This window comes from Melozone crissalis, unplaced genomic scaffold (assembly GCF_028551555.1).
Source record: "Melozone crissalis strain CALT ecotype California unplaced genomic scaffold, PUWL_Pcris_2 ptg000063l_1, whole genome shotgun sequence".
Taxonomy (NCBI): domain Eukaryota; kingdom Metazoa; phylum Chordata; class Aves; order Passeriformes; family Passerellidae; genus Melozone; species Melozone crissalis.
This window is the reverse complement of record NW_026535841.1, coordinates 1,378,638-1,400,945: the sequence shown is the minus strand read 5'-3', so window position 1 is coordinate 1,400,945 and position 22,308 is coordinate 1,378,638. Positions and strand designations below refer to the sequence as shown.

General features: G+C 45.1%; 1 protein-coding gene across 2 annotated transcripts in view; it reads left to right on the top strand.

Annotated features, from left to right (window-relative positions):
• The window catches only part of MORC2 (MORC family CW-type zinc finger 2), a 49,696-nt gene that overhangs the window by 21,098 nt on the left and 6,290 nt on the right, over positions 1-22,308 (top strand). For both annotated transcript variants that reach the window (XM_054288512.1, XM_054288513.1), the window contains 15 exons: positions 4,103-4,182; positions 6,312-6,394; positions 7,246-7,331; positions 10,669-10,809; positions 11,239-11,393; positions 11,521-11,649; positions 12,912-13,017; positions 18,114-18,246; positions 18,716-18,790; positions 18,903-19,277; positions 19,737-19,877; positions 19,991-20,045; positions 20,803-20,944; positions 21,271-21,462; positions 21,557-21,650. In XM_054288512.1, coding sequence (XP_054144487.1) covers positions 4,103-4,182; positions 6,312-6,394; positions 7,246-7,331; positions 10,669-10,809; positions 11,239-11,393; positions 11,521-11,649; positions 12,912-13,017; positions 18,114-18,246; positions 18,716-18,790; positions 18,903-19,277; positions 19,737-19,877; positions 19,991-20,045; positions 20,803-20,944; positions 21,271-21,462; positions 21,557-21,650 — 1,987 coding nt within the window. The remainder of the gene's footprint in view (positions 1-4,102; positions 4,183-6,311; positions 6,395-7,245; positions 7,332-10,668; positions 10,810-11,238; positions 11,394-11,520; positions 11,650-12,911; positions 13,018-18,113; positions 18,247-18,715; positions 18,791-18,902; positions 19,278-19,736; positions 19,878-19,990; positions 20,046-20,802; positions 20,945-21,270; positions 21,463-21,556; positions 21,651-22,308) is intronic.

Sequence of the window (22,308 nt, the reverse complement as noted above, 5' to 3'; positions counted from 1 at the left end):
ACCATAAGAGAATGGCATGTGGTGTTGACATCATGGGAAGAGAGATATATTGTGGAAAATCAAATGCTGTTGAAAGTTGCCTGAGTCATTGGTGCAGTTTGGATCCCTTTCAGAGCAAACAAAGAAATTAAGATCCTGGTTGTATGAAATACCATATTCATACAAAACTGTTGGGTAACTATGTTGTTGTTGTTGAGCAGAAGGAAAGCAGAAGGTGGGTGTTAGAATTATTTCCAAAAAGAAACTAGACGGAGTGCTTTGAAACTGTTGCTTCTATGTGTAGCTAATCCGGGTTTGAATAGAGATTGAGAAAAAGCTTTCCCTATATTCCTTTTAGATTTCCTTAAACAAAAAATGTGACTGTGAGCTGGGGTGTGCTGTCAGTTGGCTGAAGAGAGACTGGAAAAGGTTACTGGCATGGGAGCGGAAACCTGTATTTCAGTCTGATTGAGGTAGACTGTCTCTGGGAGCACACAGTCTGCATTCTAGATACCCTGGCATAATTTATTTGAATCAAATAGTAGTAATTTTGTAGAGTATTTGTGGATTTTTTGAGTAGCATTTTGGGCTCACCCAGCCTACTAGGCACTGTTAGCAGCCACAGGCCAGTGTCACACCACTGACAGTGCCTGAAGACCCTGGCTGATTTTTAACTTAGGCTTCCTCAGCTCCTTACATGAGACTGTGTGAAATGGTATCAGAAACCTGACCAAAATAAAAGAATGTTACACACTCACTGCTCCTCATGCTGGCAGGCCAGTTGTTTCCCTGCGGAAGGCAGGGAACTTGCCACTGTAAATCCTGATTTACTGGATAGAGAATCTCTGGATTTCTGTATTTTTGACTGTGTTTTATCTACATGTGAGGGCCTTGTGCTGCTTTTGCTTGTGCTGTAGTTCATCAAAAGTACTAGGGAGAGAAACTGGGGGAGGACACAGATTTTTGTCTCATCAGAGACAAGCTTCTTGCGAAACTTATAGACAGGATGCCATCATTGTGGGTGATGCTGTCAGCGTCATGACAATATTAGGTGTCCCAGGTCACCCCAGAGGAACATGTCTTCTTCTGAGTGTGTCTTCTTCTTCTTCAGTGTCTTCTTCTTCAAGTGGTCAGTAGTCTATTCTAAGGAGCCCCAAGCTGATGTGTGCTGGTGACAGATGTGTTTTACAGATCTGTTTGTGCTGCATGTGAGCAAACTCCTGTAGATCTGCTTATAGTGATAGGCCAGTACAAATTCCTGAACATTGTAAAGACATTTACATTTATGATCCCCATTCCTGCAACAAAGCAGTAAAGACCTTCCTGCAGAGCACAGTGTAAATCTTCTCAGTCTTGTGGCAATCATTGTGGCTTTACTGGGCCTCTCTGGAGACTGTCCAGACTGCTGCCTTCTGGCTGGACTTCCCAATACCAGCTTTTGGCTCTAGAAGCTGTGTGGCCATCAGGACAAGCCATCAAAGCCTTTCCTGTGGGTTCTGAGAGCCAGCACTGTTCTTGGGGTAGATGCCATGCTGTGCCCTGGGCAGGTTGAGGAAGCTGTCTTTTTCCTCAGGAGAGCTCAAATCTGCCTTGAGTGGCTCTTTTCAAAGGGAAAACCAGTAAATCAGTCCACTCTGAAAGTGGTTACTTTGCTTTTACTGGCATAGGTGTCGGGTTTTTTTACATTTTTCTCCCTGAACCTGCTGAAAAGGGTCACTTATGCCCTCGCTTTTCCTTTAGAGCTGAAACCAGAGCTCAGCATCCCCATTTATCTACTAGGCTTTGAGTGCTCAGCAGGGTAATACTGGGTCAATCCCTTGCATTTGTGCCAGCATTGTTTTGTGTGTGAGTGCACGGGGAAGGGACCTCCATTATGGTGCTCCTTTGGGGTCAGCAAATGTAGCAGTGATGCTCAGCTCTTTAGCTTGGCTGTGTTTCTGGCCCAGTAGCCTGGGCCAGATAAATCCTGAACCTTCCTGATCAAGCAAAGGGATGGGAACAGACAGAGGAGGTGCTGCTGCCTTACAGCCTGAGTAGCTGGTGTGCTTGTCTGGGACATCTGAAGGGCTCTTTTCTTTCAGAGGGGCCTCCCTCCTGCTGTCAGTCAGGTTGCCTTTGTCTCTGAAGGAAAAGCCTGTACAGTGGCTTGTCTGCAGGTTCCAGTGTTGGTGTTTGTGGACAATGAATAGAAATCCACTGTGGATTTAGGGTATGTAAGTGCCTTTACTGAAAAAAGGTTTTGCAGCCCTTGCACTGTTTTTCAGGAATAACAGTGCATCTTCTGAGCAGGACACTTGTTTTTTGTTCGTCACCACCCATGTTTCTGTGGGAGAGGCTTCTCCTCACCTTTCTGGAGCTGATAACATCCTGGTGGCAGGGGCTGGCTGGTTTTGTGTGGATCGTTCACCAGCCTTTGCAGTTGTGTTGCCACATTCCCAGCTTCCCTGGGAGTGGCCTGTGTCTCCTGAAGGATTGCTTCCATCTCTTCCCCAGTACCTGTTGGAGCTTGTTTAGCAATATGGGCTGTGCAGGTAGAAATAGCCGGGCCACATGCAAGGCCTGTGCCTCCACAAGGACACTCCAAGGCAGTTGGAATGAGTGTCTTGAAGGTCGTGATGGTTCACAGTGCCATCATCTAGGACATCCAACAGTTGCTTACAGTGTTCCCTACAGCAAAGGAGTGCTGTCCCTACGGTCCCCCCAAGTGCTGCCCTGCCTGCTGAGCTGGGTATGGGGAGATAATTCAGCTTTGCTCTACTTCTCTGTCTTTTTATTTTCTCCTTAGAATTCAGGCAGTTGTGGATGAAGTAATGTAGTTATGCCAACATGTTGAAAGCAGCCTGGTTTTCAGAGTGTACTGTCTCCTGGCCCCAGATAGCTTTAATCAACCTTACATAGGTTAGAGATGACACCACCAAAATCCTGACTCTTTAGCTCCTGACGTGATGAAATCACCAACTGTGATTTCTGGAAGTCTTAGCACCTGTCTGCTTTTTCCCCAGGGGGGAAATCTTTAAAAATAGCAGAAGATGTATTTCCGGGAAAATGTATTTCCGGGAACTGCTCTTGTGGTATTAATTTTCTAGATTTGGGAGCAAGGGATTCCTGTTGGTGAGATTATGTCTGATGTCAGTACCCTGTGTGCTCACCCACAGAAACAAACCTAAACAAAACTTTTCATAAGTACAAGATTGTTTCTCATAAATCCTGACAGTTTATCTGCATTTGGGGGGAATTTTGTCTCTCATTAGGATCTAAGTGTGATTCCAGTCAGTTGGTCAGTCAAGTGTTACATCTCCGTGTGGTTTTGCCTTTCTGTAAAAACGGCATTTCTAGTGGCTTTTGCTTTAGCTAAATACTGGAAAATTTAATCCTCTTGGTATATCCAAACCCTCATGTCTTAAGGTGATCTGAGTTCCTGCAGGCTCTGCTTGTCCTAGGTGTCATCTTTCCTTGTGACATGCTTGGAGGTGATACACATTCATGAACTTCTGCCTCACGGGCACCAATCTTTCACTCTGCAGCAGTCAGTGAATTTGGATCTGTATTTGGCATGTTAGCATACAGGGAAGGTGAAACAAGCTGCTTCATCTCCAGCACAATTTACAAGGTTGTGAGTCAGATACAAAACACAAAGAAGTGTCCTGAAACTTGGAAGTTCTTACCAAATTGTTGTTCCACTTTGAGATAGCCCTGTGTGAGATGGAGCTGTCAGACTGCACCTGTGGACAGCTCTTCACAGGAAAGGTTATTTAGCTGTGGTGGGAGCATTTTAAGAAGCTTTCCATATGTATTCACTCCTCCTTTTTACTTCTGAAGAAATTATTTCTCTAAGTATTGAGATTTGCTACAAGAATATGGATATATTTCACCCCCACTGGTTAATGCAGAAGAAGAGAGGATATTGTGGTTGGAGCTACTACTGAAATATCTGTGAAATAAAAAGATTTTGCTCAGCTTCATCCAAAAATGTCCCGTTCATGATATGTAAACCTCCTCCATTTATTGAATCTATTGGGAGGAGTAGAGTAGGATGTGGGGACCTTGTTCTCTCATGCAGTGATGAAATTTTGATTTGACCTTACTGCTGAGTTTGCTGATTAATAAATTTTGATCATCACAGGATGTACAAGTACACTTCAAACCGTTTCAAGACCCGTGCAGAGCAAGAGGTGAAGAAAGCAGAGCACTTGGCAAGGATAGGTGAGTCGTCAGGGTATGCATTCATCTGTTGCTAAGGGGACGACTAGACCCTTGAATGATGTGACCTGGGATTGGCGGCCTCTGGGATCACTGGAATTGCTCAGGAACTGAATTATTGCAGCAACTACAGATGACACAGGCTTATGTTCATGCAGTGGAAGGAATGTACATTGTTTCCAGAGACCATTTCATCATCTGAGTAGCAGATGTACAGGATAACCTTTGGAGTCCCAGCAGTTTTCCCCCACTCCAGCAGAAGGCTGAGCCCTGTCATCCTACAGTTCTTCTCTCACCTTTAAGATATTATGAGCTTCTGGCTGTGTTTTCATTCTGCACCTTTCCTGTTAAGGCAGTTAAAAAAGTAGATTTTTATTCTGTCACTTAATGTAAAGAGTCTGGGGTCTGGGTGTACAAGGGAGCCCTGGTTTGTTTGGTTTCAATCCTTCCTGGCATACCTTTTGCCCATCTAATCTTCCTTTCCTGTTAAGTTCTGTAATCCTCAGGGAAAACTCAGTTTGTCATAATTGGTTATTCAGCATATAGATATCACACAAGCATATAAATACAGCATTAAACTGTATTAGAGCTGCATTAAGTCTCCAGAAATATAACACAAAAAGCAGCATCCCTTCCTAACCCTTAATGCAAAAATACTATAGTGAAGGAGGAATCTTGGAAGTTGTAAGTAATTTATATGTGACCTGTATCTTCTGGTAGGTTTCGTAAATCAAATACATAAATCACTTGGAGGCATGTGTCCTCTGTCCCGGTGTCAGAGCTGCTTTAGGCATGTCTGCACATGGCTGCAGGTCATATATACAAGGGATGGTGCCACATTCAGCCTGTACAGCGTCCCAGAGGGCAGTGTGATTGTGACCCTGCCCCAAAGAAAAGCAGCAGAATGAAATGGTATGAATTGCCATGTTCCCTGTTCCTCCTTTAGGAAGTACAGCCTGGCAAGATAGACTTGGTAAGATGAAGCTTAAACAGATTTTATTGTATGCCTCAATCCTCATAGGTGAATTTATTTTTACATTGAGTTCTATAGCCAGGGCATGTCTTGAGCACACACTCCCATTGCTTTTCAAGAAGATGCAAAGAGTAGGATTTAGAGAAGCTTCTTCCCTGAAGCTGTCTGTGAGGCTTTCATGACACTTAAAAGTGGAGTTCAGTGTATGGTACTGAAAAGTAGTGTCCGTTGTTGTCCCAGTGCTGAGAACAGGTCCCATTGGTCCTAAAATGTCACACATTGCCATCACCAAACCAGCCTGGTGCCTTTGGGTGTGCAGGGATCACTGAACCTGCAGTGTGTCCAGGGGGACAAGAAGGCCAATGACATCCTGGCCTGTGCTAGAAATAGTGTGGCCAGTAGGACCAGGGAAGTGATTCTTCCCCCCTGCCTGGTACTCAGAACTGGTGAGGCCACACCTCAAGTACTGTATCCAGTTCTGGGCCCCTCATTTCAAGAAGGACATTGAGGTGTTTGAAGTAAGTCAGATAAGGGCAATGGAGCTAGTGAAGGGTCTGGAGTGCATGTCCTATGAGGAGAGCTGGGGTGGTTTAGCTTAGAGAGAAGGACGCTCAGGTAAAACTACCTGAAAGGAGGCTGTAGCCAGGTGGGGGTAGGTCTCTGCTCCCAGGCAGGTAGTCACAGGATGAGAAGACATAGTCTGAAGGTGCGCCAGGAGAGGTTTAAGTTGAACATTAGGATTAATTTCTTCACAGAAGGGATCATTATATATTGGAATGAATTGCCCAGGAAGGTGATGGAGTCACTATCCCTGGAGATGTTTACGGAAGGACTGAATGTGGCACTTATTGCTGTGGTCCAGTTGACATGGTAGTGTTGGTCATAGATTGGACTCCATGATCTCAGAGGTCTTTTCCAACCTAATTGATTCTGTAATTCTGTGAACTGGCCCAGTGCTTTTGGTGTACCTCTCAAACCCTCTCATGTAAGGTTTGATTTTTGTATATTTTTGTGTTTCCTTTGTACCCTTGTACAAAGGAATCACAAAAATACATCTACATCAGGGCAGCAAAGGCTCTCTGGGTGCCTTTGGGTGAATGCCTGATGGTGTCTGTCTGTACCAAATGGCTGACAGCATCCTTGTCTCTGTATGTTTCAGCGGAAGAGAAGGCTCGCGAGGCGGAGAGCAAAGCCCGTGCCCTCGAGTTACGCCTCGGAGGGGATCTCACGCGGGAGTCTAGGGTGAGCCTTGTGCTTTTGGCAGCATGTCGTGTTTTGAGCACCAAGGGGTGTTCAGAGCACTGGTGGTGGAGTGATGCTGACTAGGCAGCACCCCATGGCAGCATGCCGTGTGCTAGTTAAGCAGGTGGTGGCTCCAGTCAGCAGTGAACTTCCAGCAACATTTAGGTATCTCCATGGCTTCATCACCACTGGGTGTGTTTCACCATCTTCACACTGTGTGCCGCCCAAGTGAGAAGTGTGTTGGCATTCCCCTGCCTACACACCCAATATATCCTGCATGAGAAGGTGACCTCCTGACTCCAGGTGCTGTTTGCTGACAGCCTCTGTGGAAGTGGCCCGTGGAACAGAACTAGAGCTATGGGCCTTTTGGCTGTTCCCTGCTGCCTGTGCAGCTGTCTCTGCAGCATTTGGGCAGGGGCTTTTGGAGAGGGCCTCTTTGCTTCCTTCCAGTGGGACTGTGGCTTTGAGGGGCAAGGCTGAGCCCTGGTGCCAGGAGTTGGGAGGAGGGCTGGCAGGGGCACTAGAAGGTCAGCAAGTAACACCAGTTTAAAATCACTGAGCTTGCTATTGGTATGTCATGGAAACAATAGTATCCAAGTGCCCTGGATGTTTCCTTGTGCTCCATTGCCCCTGTTTTCAATTTCCTTAGTCCTCTTTTTACATGTAGACATTTTCCTCCAAACCTAGCATAAGTTTGCCCTACCTCTGGAGTCACACTGGTTGTCACTGTCTACCAGTTGTGACTTATTTACACTTGAAACACTTCTCAGCTCTTTCTGAAAGAGCAGAATATCATAAATGGAGTGAATTTTATGAATTTCCCAGCTTGACTATGCAATGTCTGTTTGCAGGTGACATTGCGTCAGGTCCAGAACTCTGCCATCACCATGCGGCGGGAGGCTGACGTCAAGAAAAGGATTAAGGATGCAAAGCAGCGGTGAGTGCAGGGGCTTCCAAACTCTGGAGTACCTAGGCTGTTTGCTCCAGGTGCTCATATAGCTCTCCTGTTTTGCATGTATTTTCGGTTCAGCTCAAAGCTTAAATATCCATGGGCATCTTATATACCTGGGCTGTTAAACTGAGCAGCTGGGGCACTATTCTGGTTACCTCTGGTATTCCCCTCTTACCTGCTGAAAGACATGTGGGTCTCTGGATTGGGTTGTTCGCTGTAAATATTTACCTGATTTTCATATCAGTTTTTTTCACTCTTGCTTTTTCACTTGCAGATAAGATTCAGGCTGATGAACAAATGTTTGCAAGTTACAATGAAACAGCTTTAGGAATTTTGGGCATGCTTTCTAAAAAAGGCTGAGTTTTGGTGTAGTCTGTGCTGTGAAATCCCAAGGCATTCTTCTAGCTTAGCTCTGGTGGCAATTAACTTTGGTTTTTGATGTACTCACAGGAATATTTCACTCTTCATATATGTTTGTTTTGCATTTCTCAAATGAAGTGAAAACCAGAAACAAATGCTCTTAAAACACATGCTGAGTTTGAGGAAGTTGGGAATTTGGATACAGAACATCTCCATTCCCTATGTGTATGCATGCCCATTTACATGGCTGCCTAGGTCAGAACTATTGCAGACTTGTTGTCAGAGATCTTAAGATGCTGAAAAGAAACAAATAAATACAACTTTAAATTAAAAGTGCTAGAGCTAGGATCTGAATGATACAGAAGCTTGTGAGAGAACCTATTTCCTTCAGCTTCCACATACTTTTCCATCTACACCTTTGTTCTTTAATTCTTGGGTTTGGTGATATTAGTGTGCAACGAAAAATTTGTGAATAGTCTTCTGCCCTTCCTGCCCATGGGCAAAATACTTCTTCCTGTTACTAAGCTGAGCAGCTAAAAGCCACTCTGGGCAGGTACATGGCTTTCCCTGTGTCCCTACATTCATCACTGGTGATCAGAAGCAGATCAGAGGATTATGCTTTTCTACTGCATTGTACTTCATTCAGAAAACCAAAAAATATCCTGAAAGATGTGCATAATAGGCACATTAACTTCTGTACTAAGCAATCCCTGTTGTCTTTTGGAAAATTCTTGAGTTACAGAGGATGTCCTAGGACAGTTTTCTGCTGTTTCCGTGATGCTGGGTGCATCAATGAAAGAAGTGCTTTCAGGTTTCCAAAGGCTATGTAAGATCAGGTTGGCTCTGAATCCAGACAGTAGGACAGGTACTAAATTTCTAGTAATTAAATCCCTGGCTTTTGACCCACCACTTCATTTTCCATGGTTTGGATGATAATTTTACTTCCTGTCCTCTTTGATAAAAATGAAATGTCCTTTTTGTTTTGTAGGTGAGTATATGTTGGAGAATTTTGCTCAGACATGGCTTGAAGGAAAAAAGGCCATGAAAATATACAGCTGATTGAAAAGTAAAAGGCAGCTGTAAACAGCAAAGTTCTCAGACACGTTCCTGTAAACAGCAAAGTTCTCAGGCTTGTTTTTTAATAACAAGTAAATACCTTGTCCTTGGATAGTGATGGGAAAGCAGAGTGACAAACATGGAGGCCTTGAGAACAGTTAATAACAGGATGAGAAAAACAAGTTTTGGTCTCAATAACAAACCACAGGTATTGAAAACAAGAGGAGGGTTGGTGTGTAATCTGTAGCCAATAATGAGCTTGGGTTTTGCAATATGTATGAACTTAATTAACACGATTATAAAAGTGTGCATATTGGATCAATAAATCAGAGTTCGATGCTCATCAATAAGGATGTGGTTGACTCCCTTCGCTTCCTCAAGTATACATGCTATTTCTTGAAGTATAAGGCTCTACATTCTTTTCCAGAAGTTAGAAAAAGAAAATTAATCCCTGAGATGGGTGTTTTGCTGCACTTGCTCATGCTCTTGAATCATGGTTTTCTACGACAATGAGCTGAGACCAACAGGTCACATTCCAGCCCAGCAGTTGGCAGTGTTCAAAACCCCTCTTGGCAAAGGTTTAGATTTGAAATTACTGAAAACTGCTATTTCAGGTGTTTTCCTAGGAATGTACTACAGTCACCTGTTTTAAATGATGCTGTGTCACAGGGTACCATTGCATCTGTGTGAGGGATGATGGCCTTAAACAAAAAATGAATATGAATTTTATTTTTGGTATTTATTTTGAAAAGTTTCACCATTAAGACAGACTCAGATCTGATATCTGCAGGTGATCATTGTGTAGGGTTCATGTGCGTGTGGTGCAGGTCTTCCTAATATTTGATATTAGTAGACAGTCAACTGAACATTTTAAGGAATTCCACTATCTTCAGCTAACCATTTAAGCAGAAGTTAAATTCCTCATTAAGATAAGGTACATAACTGCAAAGGACTTGATGGGGGTAGGTGGGGAATATAAAGCAGGTCAAAATTGAGAAGGGTGGGCAGGACCATGGTATAGGCTATGCCTAGCAGTAGTTACTGGTTTGGGCCTCATATTTGAGGATACTTCCATACTGAGGCTGAGTATCCTTCTTATGAAAAATTCTCAGCGTGGATATCAGGGAAGCTGTGGAACCTGATTAATTTAGTATGTTGAAGAGCAGGACTTGTTTGTGAGACACAGGGATTTTGTTTGATTTATAGCACAAAAAGATCAAAATCTCAAGGCTTTTGGCCTTAATGGAGATAGAATTCCTGGTAACCAAAGATTCAGATTGAGAAATCCTGTGGGCTCACAAACATACTCGAGGCCAACTTTTCTTGGAGTCATCTGCTGCATAGATAAGGGAGAAATCATGCAAATTGGTATCCTAACATTGTAGAAAAAGGAGCTCTGCTTGGGCTGTATGTTGTATCCTCCAGATTTTGAACTTAAGGAGCAGCCTTGTGAAATTTGGAATTAGGAGAACTTCCTAGAATCAGAATATCAAGACTGTAGTTTTGTATTGAAATCTGAATTTCCATGCTTTATCTAGAAAGGGATATATAGCTGGAAAATACAAACCAAAATATCATGGGAAAGGACCAGTCTGGATGCAACAGTGCTCTCATAAAACTAATTCACTGAATAAAAACATCTGAAGTAAAAACCAGAATTTGTTCTGAAGGAGAAAACATATTCAATTGAAAAATTCTCTGTCCAGCCTAAATTAGTATTTGTATTGCAAAGTTTTTGTATTTTGTTCATATTCAGTTGTAATGCTCTTTCAGCAAATGTTTTGTATTTTTCAGAAGTAGCAGTTTAATGCTCAAGGGTGCTGGCCTTCCATACCCTCTCTCTAACACCAGCAGATAGTATGCTTTATTTCCAGCATCCCTAGGGGCTCTGTTTTGTCCCCTACAGGGCACTGAAGGAGCCCAAGGAGCTGAATTTTATCTTTGGGGTGAACATTGAGCAGCGTGAGCTGGACGGCATGTTCATTTATAACTGCAGTCGGCTGATCAAGATGTATGAGAAGGTGGGCCCACAGCTGGAGGGTGGCATGTGAGTCCTGCAGATTTTTCTGCAATCTTTGCTTAAGCTTGGCACATTTTTCTATATCTGACTTAGGCTGCGCAATAACCATGTTTTGCATTAATCATTCTTCCTGAGCCTGAGGCCTGCTCATTTTGTCAGCCTTCAGTTTGCATTCTGACAAATAAATTATATTTAGTACTGCCTCATATTTTCCTGGTTTCTTGATAGAGAGTTCTTGACACAAATTTTAGCCATCCCTGCAGCAGTATGAGGAGCTTGCCATTTGGTGCTGATGGGTGCTGGTAGTACTAGTGCCTCATTCCAGAGACAGGCAAAATAGGTCTTGACAGCAAGTACAAATATTTGAGCCCATCTTACATTTTGCATGACAGTTCATGTTGCCAGCCTGTCGGTTTAATCGGTGTCCTTCTGTGTCACTCTGTGTCCCTCTTCCAGGGCATGTGGAGGAGTGGTAGGCGTGGTGGATGTGCCCTATTTGGTTCTGGAGCCAACCCATAATAAACAAGACTTTGCTGATGCCAAGGAGTATCGACACTTGCTGAAGGCCATGGGAGAGCATTTGGCTCAGTATTGGAAGGATGTTGCAATAGGTAATGAAACTTCACAATTACCAGAGTCTGGAAGGAGAAATTTGGGTGGCTGAAGGTCAGCCAGAAGTGCAGATGGTGATTTTGTGATAATGACTCCATATTGAGCAGAATATGGTTTGTTTTCCAGCCCAGAGAGGTATCATCAAGTTCTGGGATGAATTTGGTTATTTATCAGCAAACTGGAACCAGCCTCCGTCTAGTGAACTGCGTTACAAGCGCCGGAGAGCCATGGAGATCCCCACCACAATTCAGTGCGGTGCGTCTGATCCAGCTGCTTCTCTCTGGGGAAGGGGGGGGAGCACTCCTGGCTGCAGATGGGACAGTTAAATGCATAGGAGATTTGGGATGGACTATCATCCCTTCCTAGGGCCTGTCCCCTCTGCAGTTTGCCTTTGTCTGCACTCAGTGGTATTCTGTGACAGCCAGGCATAAAGCTCCTTTCCTGCACAGTTTGCTAGTTCACTAACTGATCTTCTCAACTGAATCTTCTGACAGAGCAGGGCAGGTATGGCCAGTAGCAGTGTTGAGAACAGCCTTAGAAATGTCATATGAACTGGAGCTCACCAAAGGCACCCATCCCAGCACCAGAATAAGATGTGAAACATCCGCACAGGCAATGGGAAGTGGCCAAGTAATTTGTACCCTGATGCACTGGCCTGCACTGTGTCAGCACAGAGGGAACCTTTTACAGTTACCTTGGAATTTAATGCAAGTTCTCTTCTGTGCACCTCTAAACAGCTCTGGCTAAGCCCTTGTTAGAGTAATGGGAAGCTCCACACCATCACTTTGTCACCTGGTAGAGGACACCAAGCTCCCTTATTTTCACCCCGGGACTTAAGGATGTGGTTGTAGGAAGGAATGTGAGGCCATTCTTGTGGAATTATTGGTTAGGCTCTTCTGCCTTGATGGTTGTCTCAGTCTTTTCAAGGTTCTTTTGAAGGGGGAGGGATTTTTTTCTCCTTCTTGTCTTCCCTTGTTGATATCCTTCCAGAGCCTGATTTAAGGACATTTGGATTGTCTTGGCAGAACTTGATTTTGTGAAGCTGTTGGTTTCCTGGTAGGCTAGCAGTACTCTGGAAAACAAATTTGTGTTCCTGGTTCATCAAAAATTTAGTAGATTTTTTTTTTAAGTGGATATGTCTGTGATTTGTGTTACTTTGGTATCATTGAGAGACAGCCTGTCTGCTGGGCTGAGCTGTGATGTCTGGACTGGCTGTTCAATTCAGTTTGTGTATGTCATAGTTGCAGCAGGAGTGTGAGGTCCTCTGGTGTTGGTTGGTGCTAGGCTTCATTGCATTCTTGTTAGGTAGAGTTGTCTTTGAGGGTTTCATTCAAGCATTTTGTGAGCACAAATAAATAATTGACTCAATATATTCTGTGACTGTCTCACTTTTCTGGCCACTAGTCTTACTGTTGTTGGATACACTTTGGTGTGGTACTTGGGCATTAAATGGGCTATGGGAAAAATTATGTGTCTCAGGCTGTGTATTTCTGACTTGCAAAGTGTCTGTCTGACAGATGTCTGTCTGAAGTGGCGGACTCTCCCGTTCCAGCTGAGCTCAGTGGAGAGGAACTACCCTGACACCTGGGTGTGCTCCATGAACCCTGATCCTGAACAAGACAGGTAAGAATCAGTTAATATTAAGACTTTTCTGCAAGGCGCTTTATCTGCACATTTGGAGCTTTTTTTGGTCATCTGTTCTTTGAAAACAGTTGGAGGGGTTCTGTACCTTTAAGTTGTGCTCACAGTCTGTGAAAAGGCAGCAATGGCAATGGTATTGGGAGCTGAATGCTGGGTGGGCATTTGCAATGTGCAAATTGCAGAGGACATCCTCAGCAAGTGACAGGTGATACCAAATTGGGAGGAGCAGCTGACAAACCAGGCAGTCATAGATCCCTCCAGAGGGACTTGCAGGTTGCAGAAATTGGCCAGCAGAAGCCTATCCTGACATTGAGCTAGGAAAATGCAAAGTCCTGTCCTTGGGGAGGACAGCCCCAGCACTGGTGTGTGCTGTCCATCCCAGAGATGATCAGGCTCAGAGCATTCTCATCGACGTATAGAAACATACAAAGGCAGGCTGCAAAAAGCACAGAGCCTGTCTCTTCCCAGAGGTGCCTAGTGCCAGGACCAGACACCAGGAGCACAAACTGGAATGCTGGAAGGTCCCTCTGCACATCAGAAACACTTTTTTCCCTGTGAGGGTGACCAAATCCTGGCCCAGGTTTCTCAGGGAGATTGTGCAGTCTCTGTCCTTGGAGATATTCCAAGATGGGGTCCTGAGCTCCTGGTCCTGGGTGGCCCTGCCTGAGCCGGGTGGAGCCAGGTAGACCCCAGAGCTGCCTCTAGCCTGTCAACCAAGTGATATGGTGGAATTTGAATCATTGGTTGTTTTTCTGCCCTGGCACCAGAAATGCTATTACAGGTTTAGATTATATTAGGTTTGCCATGGGCAGGATTGATGGCAATTGGAGAACTTTCATGGTGCAGGCTGGGAGTTAGGTGAGTTCAGGGGGGCTTTGCAATTGCCTTTTTTGCTCCTACTGCTCCCACCCATCAGACACCAAACTGTGGCAATTCCACATGGTTGGGATGAACCCAGGAGGGACATTTTGCATGCTTGAGGAAGCAGCACAGTGGTTCATTTTCCAGTGACGTGTGTTACAGTCACAAAATGTAGGTAGAATGTAGTCATTTATTTGAGTGAGGAAAATGATTGCTTTAGGTTGCTTCTCTGTGGAAAGCAGCACTGCTGGAAGCCAGTTCTTGTCTGTATTGTGTAAGGAAGGGAAGCTGCTTCTCTGTAAGTCAGGTCCCTTGGCTCAGGGCTTAAAGACAAAGGGGATGAATCCAGGCGGTAACTTTTGATTGGAATAAAGAATTTAAAATCTATGGCTGAAAATTTTACAGAATATTGATGCTATTTCAAAGTATTGACTTTCTGACTACTTCCTTTTGGTACCTCCCAGTGGAGAATATCTGTGCTGACTTCTCTGTTTGCTCCATATGTATGTAGAGCTCCTGCTGTAGAGCTCCGAGGAGTGTGGCAGTGCTGAGGATGTTCCTGGACAAAATTCTGGGGCAGGGCTGAGCCTGGAACCTAAGGGGCTGGCATGTCCCCAGCCCTTCGGCTGGAAGGAGTAGTGAAGATCAGAAGATGTTGCTTTTAGACACACACAAACACAGACAGACTGTGTATGTACATACATCCAGTCCCACAGATAGCACAAGTGGGCATGTGCAGTGCTCCCACAGACCACACCAGCAGCTTCATCCTTTTCCCTCTTGGCTCGTCAGGGTGAAGGATCACTAGTGGAAATACTCATGTCCATACCTGGCCTTCAGATCCCGAGTCTCTGGTTACTTCCACTGGGATAGATGGGCCCTGAGGCCTGCAGTCCCGGGGGGAGGTGTACCGACCTCCTTCTGTGTTTACACATAGCGCACACACCCTCCAGACCTCCCAGTGTCTCACACTGGGGATTTCTCTGTCTTGATTGGATCAGGGTCCTTGCTCTTCCCCACATGCTTTCTGCCTAGAGACACCCACTGTTCTGCCTACACCCCTATACCTATCTCCATCCGCTGTGAGACTCACCCATGTCTCCAGTGATCAGCTCCTGAGCGTCACCCTTAGACATCCCCTCCCTTGCTCCCAGGTAGCCTTCTGATTGGCTCCTCTGGCCTGTGGCTCATATTCATTCACTTGCCTGTAGTCACAGCAGCTGGTGGCACTCAGGCCCATGAGTCACTGGGACCAGTGGTCCCTCTCCAGCTACTGACACTTGCACCCCAGTACAGAGGCCCTTGCCTAGGAAAGGGGGAGACATGGAGGTTCGTACACAGAGGTGTACTGACCAGCCAAAGGTTTATGTACAACTGGCCCTTGTTACAGTGTATTTTTCCCATATTTGTTCTTCCCAAATAATATCAGTCCTTTCCTTTACTTGCTTTCGGTTCCTGGTGTTGGTCCAAAAGATGTTTCAGAGGGCTGCCCCCTTGACCAGACACCAGAGCTGAGGCAGCCGTAGGACAGTCCTGACAGGACCCCAAAAGGGGTTTCTGTTCCTCTGAACAGATTTGCATTCTGCAATTCCCAAAAAGCCCAGTTCACATCCTCTGAGCTGCCTTTGGGCCTCTGGGCTTGTGGAAATGGACCCTATGGGTCCATTTGGGCTGGTAGCTTCTGGGATGGCCTGAGGGTAGCCATGGAAGGGTGTTATTCAGGTTCCCTCACCTGCCATTATATTTGTGCACTTCTCTCTGCAGAAGTGGGAGTCTTTATTGTATCACCTACCAGGAACTTGATTTAGTGATGAAAGAATTCAGATCTTTTATTTGCAATACCTTGAAAATTGGGGGTGTGTGGGTGGGGCTACTTTTCACTTTGAGGTGTTGTTTGGGGTGAGTCCGAGTACCTCCGCAGTGCATGCTGTGCCATCCTACATTCCCTGTGCAGGAAGCTGGGAAAGGGCAGGTGGGGCACTTGGCACTGGTGAGCCAAAATTCTGGTCATTTTAGCTTCAAAAGGAGTCTCAGGAGTCTTACTTTGAGAGAATAAATAACTCCAGGACATTTCTTGATTAAGTAAGCTTACATGTGCTTTCCAGCAGCAAGTGCAGTTGTGTCCTTTACATGAAGTAGAAGTTTCTCCAGCACTCCTGGCTTTTGGCTGGAGCACATTGCAGGTGCTGCACTGTTGAGTCCTTGTGCAGAGTTTGGACATCTTCATATCTGTGTCCTGACCATTACAGGTATTTGTAGTGTCTGAAGGATGGCAGGATTTGAGAAGCACATGGGTGGCATCCTCAAGCTTGTGTACTGTGAGGCTCAGTGCAGGGTCTCATCCAGCCAAACTGGAAATGATGCAATGTCAGAGCAATGTCAGGTGTTGGGACTGTCCTGGCATCAGAGGTCGTATGGTAGTTTTGGCTGCCACAGCACAGCACAGTGTCTACTATTGGCACTGAGCTGTTCCTTGCCCTTCTGGTTTGTCCACCTACACTTCAGTGGCTGCTTGTGGCAAGCTGTTCCAGATGATGGGAGCTGAATGCCCTTCTCAGTCTCTGTTATGAGAAGCAGTCACTCCCTCCAGTGCCACTGTCTCTGTTGAGGTCAGCACCAGGTGCCACTATCACTCAATTTCGTTACAGAGAAGGCAGTGTCCCTGTTTCACACTGTGAAATAATGTGAGGCTTGCTTTCCTCTATTCTCCTATCTGATATCCAGTTGGATCTCAAATGTCGTTTGGATGGGTGGCTGAAGCACCAGCTGAAGATGATTGTGTGTCTCAAAGCTCCTTGAGCATTATCAGGAGTCTTGGTTTTAGTCCATTCTGACTACCAAGATAATACATTTGTTCTGATTTGCTGCCTCCAGTGATGCAGTCTCTGGGTTTGGATGCCATAAGTAGTCTGAATTTTTCTTGTCACAGAACTCAAGGTGCTTTTGTTCTTTACTGTGCTGTAAAACATAGCTTGGCAATGCTTCCAGCCTTGCCATGAGCTGGAAGATGCATTTCTGTGCTGGGAAACCTGTTTATGGTGCCACTTGTTCAACTTTATCTTTGGGAACTGCAGGTTTCGTGTCACAGGCAGTCATTTTGCAGTGACGACACACACTTTCTTAGCCAAGGAAGTAACCACTCTATGGAAAGTGCTTCAGCAGGGAAGAGGCTGATGGAGGAACTGCTGCTTTTGCTCCTTCTCACTCACAAAGCTGATCAGAGTGTGTCTGATAGCTAGAGATCTTGATAGAATCATCTCTCCTCAGCTTCTTGGAGCTCTGAGTGTTCTACAGTGAGAGCAGGGTTCTCCCTTTACTAGTAAGACTTATATCTTCAGGTTACCAGCTTGGTTCCAGTGTCCAATGAGATCTGCTGCATCTCTTGTGTTGTAAAAGGGCTGTCTGCTGCTTTCCTGGCTCAAATCATTCTTCCATGACTTTACCCCAGCAGTGCTGATCCTCGTCTGTCGTTCTATGATTGTTTGGTGATAGGTGATGAGCCTGGGCTCAGTCCCCTCTTCCTCCTCTGGCAGTGCTCCTGAGGGCCAGCTGCTCATCCAGGCACTTCAAAGGTGATGCCAGTGCGTTTGAGAGAGTACTTCCTGCTTCTCTTTTCCTTCTCTCTCAAGGACTCTTCCAGGATTCTGCACCTGAGAGGACCTGGGAGAGTAGGATACTCACCACTGTTGTTGGCCATGGGCTGAACAGCTACAGGAAAGCAAAGGACAAAGCAAATAGCTACAGGATATTTTAAAGGACACTGCCTGGCCTGGAATGGCAAGGCAGAAGGCATTTGGGACAGGAAGGCTTGTGGTAATGTCTTAGTCATGGGTTTCTGGTACTGTGCTTTCCTTTATGAAGGGAAAAAAGTATGTAGAAAGAAGAACTGATATGAAGAAATAAGCTGATAGGAAGGAAAATTGCTGAAAAAGTCTGGACTACAGATGCAGTCCAGAAGCTGTCACAACTGTCACAGTTCCTGGGCGCTGAATTGGTGATTTCCAGCATAAATGCCTTTTTATTAGCAACTATGCTTTTGATCCTTAATTCATATCTCTTTTCCAAGATGAAAACCACTGCTTTTGAGATTGTGACTGCTGCAGAAAGGCAGGTAGCTTTCCTGCTGCCTTTGGAATGGTATGTTGGGATAATCCTGCATGAGATGATACAGGTTCTGCTGTCCTTACTGAGAGTGTCTTGCATTCCCTCCATTCTAGATGTGAGGCTGCAGAGCAGAAGCAGAAGGTACCACTGGGAACTCTAAAAAAAGACTTGAAATCAAATGAGGAAAAGCAGAAACAACTGACAGAGAAAATCCGCCAGCAGCAGAAAAAGCTGGAAGCTCTGCAGGTGAGTCTAGAGGTCTCCAGCTAAGCAGAGCAGGTGTGACTCAGCAGCAGCCCCTTTCCCTGTGCAAAGGGCTGCTGCTGAGTCTGAAACCATCTATGCTCCTTCATAGGGCTGGGGCAGTTATAACAACAGAAATTGATCATCTCATCTTGCATTTAATTTTCTGTTGAGAAAATGGAAATGACAGCTGAAGGAATATCTCTTGAAGAACACAAAACACACCATATAATTGTTTGGTTTAGCCTGGAAAACTGCTGGAATGGGTTCAGGCAGCCCCTGGCAGCTTGTAAACATGAACTTTCTGATCTGGTTTTTTTTTGGTTTGTTTTTTTTTTTTTTTTTTTTTTTTTTTTTGTTTTGTTGGTTTGGTTTGGTTTGGTTTTGGGTTTTTGTTTGGTTGGTTGGTTTTGTGTTTGGAGTTTTTTTTCTTTTTTTCAAATTTTTCTTTTTTTGTTGTTGTTTTTTGTAGAAAACCACTCCAATTCTGTCTCAGGCTGACTTAAAGAAACTACCTCTGGAAGTGACTACACGGCCTTCAAGGGAGGTAAATGGAATCCTACTGTAGGCTTTTTACTCTTTTGTGCTTCCTTAGCTGTTCTGAACAGCAGTTCCCCACTCTTCTACCCTTCCTCTCTCTCTACCCTCCTTTGTTTCAGCACACCCGATCTCAGCGCCCACGATCTCCTCCTTTGCCTGATGTAATCAAGAATGCTCCCAGCAGGCCACCAGGATCGTCACCTCCTCACAAGTCCTGCACTCAGCTGAAAAAAAGTTCTTCAGATCATCCAAATACCAGCTCCCCCAAGCTAGCAAGCATGCTCTTCAAGGAGGAGGCCAGCACTTCCAGGACACACCATCACACTGTGACAGCTGGGAAGTCTAACAGCACTTTAAAAACTCTTGCCAAGCCAGGTACAAGCCTGAAGTCGCTCTCTGGCCAACAGAGTCCCAAAAGCTCACGTGAGACACCCAATCCAAAAGCAGCCAAGGTGCCAGCAGTAAGGAAATCTGCCTCTGGCAAATGTTTACAGGTAAGAATCAATGGGATGAAACCCCTCAGCTCCTCACCCACTGTCCTGTAAGCCTGTCTGTTCTGTATTGTGATATGTGCACAGTGGGCACTGCACAGGACAAGAGAACTTCTACTTTACTCTTGGGTTAGGGTGTCATTTACACTCCTTGAGAAGACTGGTCTCATCTCTTTCCTGTTAGACCAGATTGTTTCCCCAGGGAAAAAAAAAGTGCATGGGGTGGTGGGATGAGTGTTTGCATGATGATATACCACCTCTAAAACCTTCCAGAAAAGCTCATTAACTACCAAATAAAATACTGAGTGTTGGGTTTTTTTCTGGGGGGTTGTTTTTTTTTTTTTTTGTTTTGTTTTGTTTTGTTTTGTTTTGTTTTGTTTTTTCTTTTTAAACTTGGCTGCAAGAAGGTTTTGGTTGGAAGCAGGCTGGAATTAATAGCTAGAGCTTGTTTGCTTCCTTCAGGCTTCCAGCACTCGAAAGAGGGCCTCGAACATCCCAGAGGATGGGTCTGAGGAGGAGGGTGAGCCCAAAAAGGAGAGGACAAAACGAGGAAAATTTTTGGCACTGAAAGAAGAGAAGGATTCCAATGAGGTGGTGGTGGAGGTAAGAGTGTGCTGGTGGAGGTAAGAGTGTGCTGGTTTCCCCAGCAGAAGGTATTTGTCAGGTGTTTATAATCTTGATGGGAGGTGGCTAATTTGAGCTCTCTCTGCTCCCAGCTCACAGACAGTGCTGGAGAGGAAGAGTTGTTGGAACTGAAGAAAGCACAGAAAGGTGAGAAATAAGCCAGTATCTGACGTAAAAAAGAACTGTTGTACAAGTTAAACGTGTGCTTTCATCAATGAGATTTTAAAATAAAAAATAGTGTACATTTGAACTCCGAACCCCAAGATTACTCTAACTTGCATGAAAAATTTTGGCTGAGAACCCTTTGATTAGACCAGTGGCAATTGTGGCATGGAAAGGTCTGTGATTGATGCTTATGTGATGTTGTCAGGGATGAGGCTGGGCTGCAGGGTGTAGCTGATGGCATGTTCACCTATCCTGAGTGGATCATGCAGCCATGCTAGCTGGAAAATGCTCAGGACTCTATCCAGATCTGCACTGCTGTGAGAGAAGAGTGACTGGGAGATCCCAGGAAAGGTGATAGCTGGGGTGGTACTGCACCATCTGCCAGAGCAGGGCATCTTTTCAGCATGCTTCCAGGGAGCTGTCTGAAAAGTGGCCCACTAGGGACATGTGGCAACTTGTCCTAGAGCCCATCATGAGACTATAAAGCCAATGTCAAACAACTTGGAGTACAGGAGAAACCTTCCATCCGGAATTGCCAGCTCATTTCCATGCATCTTCATGTTTCTCAGCAGGAGCTGACCTGTGTGCCCATTGTGTTTTGATGGTGTCCGTACTGCTTGAGGGCATTGTCACAGGTTCAGGTGTTCTCCCTGCTGAGGTGTCTGAATCTCTAGAGCCCCTGTAGAATGTGCTTTCTAGCACCTGAATGTTTACAAACACCTTTGCTTCCCCCTCACAGATAAAGGGCTGCACGTGGAAGTGCGTGTGAACAAGGAATGGTTCACAGGCCGTGTCACAGCTGTGGAAAGGGTGAGGCATGCAATCCGGTGGAAGGTGAAGTTTGATTATGTCCCTACAGACACCACACCAAGGGATCGCTGGTAACTATCTAGAGCTACTGAATTGTGGAGGCTTGGGTTTTTTTTTTGGGAGGAAGGGCCTGTTTTATTGCCATAGATCCTGAAGACAAATATGCTGTTGTCATGTCAGGAAACATGTGAGGTCAAGACTTTCCAGGGCTACATAAGGAATGGGCATTACAGACTCCATCAGTCTGTCACTCTGATGCCTGCCCTGGAGGCAGCTGTTGTGTGTCTAGAAGTCTGTGTGACACTTGGGTACAGATTTTGATGAAACCGTTAACTGTGTTTCAGGTATGTCCAATGTAAAAAAAGATTCCTGACATTACCTTAATACTTTTCCTCAGGGTAGAGAAGGGCAGTGAGGATGTAAGGCTTATGAAACCTCCCTCTCCTGAGTACCAGGCTCCAGACACACAGCAGGAAGAGGATGCGGTCATGGCTGAACCTTCTACCTCGGATTGCATCAGAATCGAGCCTGACACCACTGGTCCCAGCAGCAGCCAAGAAACAGTTGACTTACTAGTCCAGATCCTTAGGTGGGTTCACTGCAGATCTTGTGAGCTCTGCAGTCTGATTGCTTCGGTCTGTTAAACTGCCAGCTCTGGCTTTGCATTTTGTTTTCCTGCACAGGAATTGTTTGCGATACTTCTTGCCTCCAAGTTTTCCAATCTCCAAGAATGAGCTGAGTTCCATGAGCTCAGAAGGGTTGTTGGCATTTCCCTTGGTGAGTTCAGTACTTCTAGAAAAGTAAGGTTATGTGTTTTCCCCACACATATTCCTTTCTTATGGCAAATGTGCGTCTTGCTAATGCGGGAGTGCACTCTTGAAAAAATAATTTGGATCCTTGGCAGACTAACATAGCTGAGGAAAAGAATGAGACCTCTGAGAGATGCCTTGAGTCTTGTAAGAGTTGTCTGAGGATGTTTTTAATTACCATACATGTGTGTGGGAATGCTGTTGGCTGCTAGTATCTTAAATTCTTAACAATTGCTATTAAACTTATAAGCCTTATAACTTATCTGGAGACAATCTTAAAAATTATAAATTAATAACAAATAATTATCCCCAGATTCACAGAATATTCTGAATTGGAAGGAAGACACAAAGCTCATTGAGTCCAACTCTAAGGTAAATGGCGCATACAGGGTTTGAGCCCACAGCGTTAGTGGGGGTTCAATCCCTTTATAGGCCATTTACTTTAGTGTGAGAGAACATTGAAGTAAACCCCTTCCCACTTCCCTGGGAAAACAGGTTGACTGCCAGCAAGTCAGCTGCACACCATAAGACTTTTGACTTCTGTTTATTTGAGGACAGGTGGGACTGAGCTTCCACCAGCAGCCTGGTACTGGGAGGAATGTTACCTGGTACCAGTGCTGGCTGCA